Genomic DNA, 9,075 nt, shown 5'->3' with positions numbered 1-9,075 from the left:
TGGTATACAAAAAGCTGTTTCTGCAGATAGCATAAGGCTTCTGCTATCAGTATAGCTAACAGCTCGTTTACTTATTCACGTAAACAGCAGTGATCTACTGTCATTACGCCAGTTTATGATTAAAAGAAACATCGTTTTTTTCAATTTCTACTGAGAAAAACACAGTATCATTGTCACTTTGAGACAAATAATTATAAATTCTTCACTTTCATAATCGCTTTCCGAATTTTTATCTTCTTCTACTTAACTAATATTTTGTGTAAATTTTGATTTGTCATTATTAAATAATGACAAAAAATAATTTATTTTTTTCGGCTTTCTCTTCTTTACTACTAGAAGATGATTCTGCCAGAGCTAGAACATTAGAGTGGCATTTTCGCCAGTTTCTTAAATAAGCCATTAATTGAGAACAAGTAGAAATTTGAATACTAAATAAACGTTTTTGCTTTGCACATTATACTAAAATATTGCTCTATTACTGTTTCGCTTTAACTATTTTTACTTTAAGCACCAATTCAACGGACGGTTTTTTTTATAATTAAGTTTTTTTTGTCAACGTTGATTTAACGTTGAAACAACGTTAAATAAACAACGTTTAAATCGTAACGTTGTTTTAACGTTGAAACATAGTTGAACAACGTTGAAACAACGCTTCAACTAAATTTCAACGTTGAAACAACGTAGAGATGCCGGCTGGGTCGTATATACTTAAAGACGTAAACACAAAGACTATATTCATATTACTTTAATTAAGGCGAGCGCGAAGGGAAGTGTTTGTGTGGGGGTAAGTGACACACATCCATCAATAAAATTTTGTTCATTAGAGATTATATTTTCTTCTTTTCGTTTAGGTTAACGGAAGATTTATCATAAACTTCAGTTAGGAAACTTTAAAAGCATTAATACTTTTGCAAACTTTTAAAACTTTTTTAAAATTAAAAGAAACTGAATATTTTTTTAAATAATATAAATTTTTTTAAATAATGTAAATTTAATTATAAATATTAAATAATATTTTCAGATAAATTAATGATATAAGTATAAAGTAAATATTAAATAATGCGAGAAAAAAAAATGTTAAAAATTATATTTTTCAGGATTTTTTACTTAATAAAGCTAAAAGTGATATTTGCGTTTAACATTTACTATAACGGAGAGTTTATACTATAACGGAGAGTTTATAATATAAAGGAGAGTTTATACTATAACGGAGAGTTTATATATCATTAGTTGTAAAGATTTGTGTTTAACGTTTATCATAACGGAGAGTTTATATACCATGAGTTGTAAAGATTTGTGTATAATTTAAATTGCTATGAATTGCAAAAATAAAAGCTGCAATTGATTTCCTTTCTATTGTTAAAATTAATCTTTATAATTTCATTGCCATGGAGACGATACAAAAAAAGTTGTCTAACCCTATTTAAAATGCAAAGTCAGATTTTCCAAGAGTTATTTAATTATTTTTTATCCTTTTTTGAAAACCATAGCTTGTTACCATTTTTTTAAATTATCTAACTAGAGTTTATTGGTTAAGTTTGATTGCCATATGTTGTTTGAATGCTGTTTTAAATTTAAAATTTCCATTTATTTAAATATTTTTGGTATTTATCTAAAAATAAAAATTAAAAGTAGGTTTTGGGCATAAATTATTTTTTCTTAAAAAAAAAGTTTAGAGTTCCAAATTTTTATAAAGGCTTTGATTTAAAGTTAGAAAAATAAATTAACTAATAAAAAATTATAAATCATTATTGTTATTATAAATCATTATTGTTAAATATAATTTGATCTTTTTTTTTCCTATAAAAAACAAAGTTGTTCTAGCAAAGACAAAATAATCTTTAGCAACTTCGCAATTTCCAAAGTTATTTTATCTCAAAGTAATTATAATAATGAATCAAAAATTATTTTAACCGCAGGAAACCTAAAAACAAAACAACTTACGCAATTCAACCGCGATAGCTTTTTGTAGTTATTAAATTACTTAGAGAATTAAGAATCTTTAATAATGTAAAAATTGTTGGCAGACGTACCGGACATAGTTTTGAAGATGAAAAAATTCAAAAATAATTTATTAATAATTTAGGTATAATATTGCCAATAATAAGTTACTAATGTTTAAACTTAATACAAAAAAAAAAAAAAATTTATGGTCATGGAAAAAAATTTTTAAACATGACAAAAGATATATATAAATAAAGGTATATATATATAAAGATATATATAAATAAAGATATATATATAAATATATATATATATATATATATATATATATATATATATAAAGATATATATATATATATAAAGATATATATATATAAATATATATATATAAAGATATATATATATATATAAATATATATATATATATATGTATATATATATATATGTATATATATATATATATATAAAGATATATATATATATATATATACATATATATATATATATACATATATATATATATATATAAATCTTTTGTTTTGAATGCTGTACGAATTGACATGACAATCAGCGTCATCTTTGCTTGAATTGATCAATCCAGCCTCTCCGTTTTGAGAATTTGTAAAATGGTCATAACCTTTCCTAGTTCCACCAATACGGAAGGAGCCATTCTAAGATGAGAAGCAATGCACGAATGTATTTCGGATACCGTACTCGTACAATCCCGTTTCAATACACAATCTAAAAATAATAAAAATAAATTAATGAACATCTTCATTCCATTCATATAAATCATTTATTCAATTTTCTAAATCCATAGTTTTATAGATCGAAATTTGTTTACATTAGTACAGTGTACACAGAGTAGATTTAAATTACAACCATATTGTGAATTTAATTTTAATAAAATAATAATAATAAATTAATATTTTACCAACATCAAGTTGACACAGAGCAGTGTCTCTAAACGGAAGCTTTTTCAGAGAACCTTTTCCATCTATACTCAAATGAGAGATGACAAAATTTGTAAAAAGTCTTTTCAATGTATTCTTTGAGGTATCTTTAATGGATGAGCCCCCAATTCGTGAAAGAAGGCGTAGCTACAATGAAATTATTTATAAATGCTACTTTTTTTTAGATATGGGATTCCAAACAACAATAAAATAAAAGTCCTGCCACCCCAATAAAACTAAAACATATTTTCTGACATCAAAACAAAGATTTTATAGACGTTTAAAACTTTTCTGGGAGTCTTTTCTGAGAGGGAGAATAAAAACAATTAGCTATACACTTACTAAAATTGTTCGATTAGCAAGAACTCCACATTGCTCCTCTAAATTTCTGTACCCATCCAAGGTCCCAATAGCTCCAGCAATAACTTCTAGATAGTCTTCAGCAACAGGCTGTTGCTGGCACGTCTATAAAATGTTTGTTTTGATGTCAGAAAATATGTTTTGGTTTTATTGGTTTTATTTCTTGCTAATCAGAAACTTGGAATGGCCATCATTTCCACTGCTATTCTTAAAACTTTAATTTCGTTGGCCATATTTGATAACTGATAAAGAACCTTTCTCTAAAAAATCTGTAAAATATATAACATTATTTATATAAAAAAAAACCTTATTAAAAAACTTGCAACTTTCCATATTTAACATTTATAGGTTGATAACAGATAATTTGCTTAACTGCAGGACAACTGCAGTGTCCACCCTAAAATAAAGTAATCAAATTGAAAATATATTAATAAATAATTTATAAATAAATAAGGTTTGACTTAATCCCATTATCCATTTCATTGTCTTGAGGAGCAGTTGGCACACTCAGTACCTTGTTTGAATGAAACTTTCTATTCAATTGAAAAGGTGGCAATACCGATAGTTTGACTATAATGTAAATGAATATATCATTAAATTAGGCATTTTATATTGAAACTTATTTAAAAATCTCATTAGATTTTTGCAGTACATATGTAAATCAGACCATATATACTATACTATACAACAATATACTATATACAAATAATATTAATAATACAGCTGACTCTCAATATCTCCAATATCTCCCAAGTATTACACATAGCAAAAATCATCTCGATATCTCAAACTATTTCCCTGGTCAATTCTCTGAGATAATGAAAGTCGAGTGTAATAATAGTATAAAAACTCAAGTTGTTTAACTGAATTCAAAATGGAAAACCACCTAGAAAAGTCCTTGCCTCTGTTATAAATTAAGAAAATTGCTGTATTGGTTTAGCAAATTGATTTTTTTTATATCCAAACTGATTTTTTTAAATATTTTTATAACACTTGTTAAAAATAAATTAACCTAATAATTAGAATTTATATATCAAATCTCAATATATATGCAAACACGTAACTTAAGTATTACTTGATTGATCTATTAAATTGTCTTTTGATATGGCAGCCCTATGTCTGAATATTGGTATTTTAGAATTCAATCTCCGAGCTAACAGAAAAGGAGACTTTGAAAGTGCTGATTGGTTAGGCTGTAATGTAAATAACTATATAGTTACATTATGTATGCCAAGTTATTTTCAATGAAAATTAATTAAATCTTTGTAAATTTGATTTAAAAAAGTTTATCCTAAAAAAATAGCGACACTGAATATGTTTATAAGTCATAAAAATTAATAGGTCAATCTAAAACTGAAGGAGGTCTATAGTTAAGATATAAATTTAGACATCTTATTTGATGGATCCATTTTATTGTCTTTTGGTATAGTAGCCATGTTTGATTTGAATAAGGGTATCTTGAAAAAACTGCTTGAAAGAACAGATGACTGTGAAAGTGGTGATGGTTCAGCTACAATGTATATAAAATAGATATATTGTTTGAGATATAATCATTACATAAAGTCGTTATATAAAGTAAGACAATTTACTTGTATGATCAATTTTATAACCTTGTGGTACCAAATCCACAATCTTACTTGATGGCAACATTTTGCTTGATTTAGCAGGTGGCTGTGAAAATGCAGAAAGCTTGACTATTTTAAAAATAAAATACAAATACAGTAAGCGTAAAAAATTATTATAAATAACTGTTTTATTAAAAACCACATACACATACTACTATTATTACTATAATTAGTCAGCACGTTTGCGCTTTTTTGTTATATGATGATTTTCAACAGCTTCTTCAGTTTCTGTTGTTAAATCATAAGTATTACAATCCTCATAGCAATCTGTAAAAGAAATAAAACTTCTTAATTTATCCAAAGCAGATAATGACAAATAAATTCTTTTAATAAGTAATGCATAAATTATTTAACATTTTGCAAATGTAATTTATAAAATATAAAAATTCAAAAAAATATGAAGCTGTTGTCAAAAAATACGAAACCTGACGTAACTTTGATTTTTTAATAGTTTGAAAAGCCGCCATTTTCAACTCCATCATTCATTAATTTAAAAGCATTCATTTTGGATGGTGGCCACATAACTAATTGTCCTCTCACCCATGCGGAAGGCAAGACTCCTTCTTCTTCACGATTTTCTTCCAACCAAACAGCCCGGTGATATGACATCTTGCTAAAATGTTAATACTCTTTTTATTGTAGGTATTAACACATAACATAAACTTGTTATGTGTTTAAAAGTGTTTTGAAAAAGTTTAGTCGTTTACTAATACATATATAATATTTTACTAATACATATATATATATATATATATATATATATATATATATAGTTGTTTACTTATTATTATCAACACTTGCTCCAGTTAAACAAGACATCAAGAGAAGCTATCAGCAGAGGAGAATATTATGATTTCTATTATATTTATTACACTTTAATTTAAATTTAATTTAAATTTAATTAAAAATACTTCTATTATATTTCTATTATAATTATTAAACTTATATTTCTATTATATTTATTACACTTCAAATAAATTAAATGAACAGATTAATATCTTAAATGTAATAAGATTTACAATAAAAGTAAATGATGTCTAAACAAAACAACATTTTAAAAAAATGTTAAAAAGTTAAAACAGAGGAAAATATACTCATAATATAATATAATATAATTGAAATAAATTTACAATAACTTGCACCAAATGAAAATAATAATAAAAAAAGACACTTTAACTCTTCATCTAAATATGAAGGTTTAAAAATATATAGCTTTACAAATTCAGTCAAATTGCTAACCTAATATACTATGAAATATCTTCATTATAAAATGAAATATCTTCAATTAAATATGAAATATCTTTAATTAAAAAACATTTAGCATAAAACATATTATAAACTATTTCAGATTTATAAATAATATATATAAAAATGTTATATATAAATTATATATAACATTTTAAGCATAAAACATATAAACTATATTAGAGTGAGATAAATATAAAAAAAATGTTTTTGAATACTTATTATCAAATTTAATTTATCTCAAGACTAAAATGATTCCTGATTGTTCGTTGAATGATTTTTTGGTGCCTTGCTAAGTTAACCATAATAAAATTATTAGTAAAATAATTTAACACTCTTTTGAATGAAGAAGAGGCACCAACACAAAACCGCCATTACAGGGAAGCTTCAGAATCTTTCTCTCAATTTCTGTAAACTTCACATTTTTTGATTTAGAATGCTTATAATGATTGTTCACAAAATAAATTTCTAAAAGGTCAGAGGAGCATGGCTCAATAAAGAATGGGTGCAAGTTAGCAAAACTGAATATATAACACATACATGAATCTTTTTTAACCTCATATACTTTCACAAATTGTTTATTTTTCAGTTGTGCAAACGAATCTCTATACGTTGTTGACAATTTAAAGACAGGTTTTGTTGCATTTGTCATGTCAGAGTATTTATGGGTGTTTTCTTGAATTCTTTTTGCTACTTGTACAGCAGGATTTGAAAAACCTCTCACGTATCTCTTTAATGTTTGCAGATAATTTTCAAAAGGTAAAGCACTGATATCATCAAGTGGTGAATCAAAAAATTCTACATCATCTCCTATATGCAGCAAATGATGAATATTGTATACAACAAAATAATTACCATATAATCGTTGAGAATTCTCAACAAAATGTCTAAGCAAATCCTTTGTATAGTTCAACATGTTATTTCTTCTGTCCTTTGATGGTGTGAGTAGAATAGAGACACCAACAGAAAGTGTTAGAAAATGTTTGTAAAGCTCAGGATTCAAAATTCCTTTTTAAGACAACAGGTCCTGTCTATAATAAGAACTGCCGGAATTGTGATATAAGGCAACAATTGTAGGTGAACTATGATTAACAGCAGAGAGAATCAGCCATAACTGCCTTTTAGACAATTTAAATAATGGTATACCATCAACATTTATTTGCAGATTGAGTACATCGCTACAAGTGCCTTGATTTATTTCATTCTGTAAACATTTGGTAAGACCAAAATAAATGTATTTTCTGCCACATTTTTCCTGAACTTGTATAGCTTGAGGTGTTTGCAAGAGAGTTTGACTATCTTTAGGCAGATCACATCCATGTTGTCTCAACAAGGCTAGTAATCCATTACAAGATAAACGTGTATGTTTTGCATTCACAACCCATTGAGTTAGATCGTATTGAAAAGATCTATTGCTAACAACATCTATATCACAATAATGTTCATCGTCTGAGCTGTTATTGGGCGGAATTATGTCAATGTCAATATCATCAATATCAAAATAATTTTCATCATCAGAACTACAATATGGTGGTACTATGTCATTATCAAGTCCATAAAAATCATTATTAAATAAATAGTCAGTGTTATTATCTGAAATAGAAGATAAATCACTCAAATTTTCTGCATTATTTAAAGAGTTTGATATCCCAGGAAGTTCACATTCAAAGCAACTATTTTCACCTTTAACAACATTTCTATATTTTTGCATATATTCTGCTTTTGCACTCATATGAATGAATCTAAGGAATCAATAAAATAAAATATCAGGTAATGTAAAATAGTAAAATAGCACTGTGTATATCACGAAATTCCCAATAAGTTTAAAATACCCAAAACTCGATGACTTTTTTTGTTTTGTAGCAATAAGATAATTTCAATAAAAATGCGCGATATGTTGCAAAATAATGACGTTAAATATTCCAATATAGCAAAAACGTGATAAATTAATTAAATTTTGTAAACATTCCGTTATGTTCGTATTGAGTTTTGCAAGAGTTTTAAAATTCATTTACTTTTTAAACTATCGTTTCTTTAGTAAGCAAATTGTGGTTTTAAACTAGTTACGGCATTCAATTATTTTTAACTAGCTAAAATAAACATATTTTTTTTAATATACTAATTATATAGCAGTTCATATTTTTTGATAATAAAAGAAAGAAAAAATTGTAAATAATTATATATATATATATATATATATATAATATATATATATAAATATATAATATATATTATCTATATATGTATATATTATATATTATATATATATGTATATATATGTATATATATATATATATATATGTATATATATGTATATATATGTATATATATATATATATATGTATATAAATGTATATATATATGTATATATATATCTATACATATATATATATGTATATATATATATATATATATATATATATATATATATATATATATATATATATATATATATATATATATATATATATATATATATATATATATATATATATATATATATATATATATATATATATATCAGGCCTTGTTACGAGATTTCGCTGCGTAACGAAAACGCGTAACGCATTTCTAAGTAACTCAACTGGGCAAATATATTTTTTGTATTGTTAGAAGTTATATTGCATCACTAATGTCTTTTCAAGTATCCCATTGTAAATAAAGTTTATTAACGCGTTAAAAATCATACAGTTTTTTTTTTCTCATTATAACAAAAGTTACAAATAAAAGTTCCTATTTGAAAAATCATTTCGATTATTTTTTTCAAATATGAACTAAGTTTTATTTTAAAAAAAATATTCTTTTATAAAACGTAAAACAATATTTGATTATTTTCTTATAATCTTACAGTTGGTTTTTGGTTATTTTATTAACTGTTAATAAATTTTTTCTTGTTTATTTTGTGAACTCATTTTAATAATGTTTTTAAACAATAGTTTTTTTTATCA

General features: G+C 24.7%; 1 protein-coding gene and 1 long non-coding RNA gene across 7 annotated transcripts in view; both read right to left on the bottom strand.

The window, feature by feature from the left end:
- Nucleotides 1-2,475: 2,475 nt before the first annotated feature.
- Nucleotides 2,476-9,075, bottom strand: part of LOC136089303 (uncharacterized) — an 11,792-nt gene continuing 5,192 nt past the window's right edge. The window contains exons 1-5 of one of the 6 annotated variants that reach the window (XR_010642937.1): nucleotides 5,664-5,778; nucleotides 5,035-5,495; nucleotides 3,564-3,827; nucleotides 2,879-3,044; nucleotides 2,476-2,685 (exon numbers count right to left, since the gene is read on the bottom strand). This is a non-coding gene — a long non-coding RNA (uncharacterized LOC136089303). The other 5 variants (XR_010642940.1, XR_010642938.1, XR_010642936.1 and 2 more) reach the window with 5 other exon arrangements.
- On the bottom strand, nucleotides 6,312-8,213 carry LOC136089440 (uncharacterized). Its single transcript, XM_065815433.1, has 2 exons — nucleotides 7,960-8,213; nucleotides 6,312-7,869 (listed from the first exon to the last, which is right to left on the bottom strand). Exon 2 carries the CDS (start codon nucleotides 7,857-7,859, stop codon nucleotides 7,140-7,142), a length of 720 nt encoding a protein of 239 aa, XP_065671505.1. The 5' UTR covers nucleotides 7,860-7,869; nucleotides 7,960-8,213; the 3' UTR covers nucleotides 6,312-7,139.

This window comes from Hydra vulgaris, chromosome 13 (assembly GCF_038396675.1).
Source record: "Hydra vulgaris chromosome 13, alternate assembly HydraT2T_AEP".
NCBI lineage: Eukaryota > Metazoa > Cnidaria > Hydrozoa > Anthoathecata > Hydridae > Hydra > Hydra vulgaris.
Note: the sequence above shows the minus strand (reverse complement) of the source record. Positions and strands in the feature narration are given on the sequence as shown.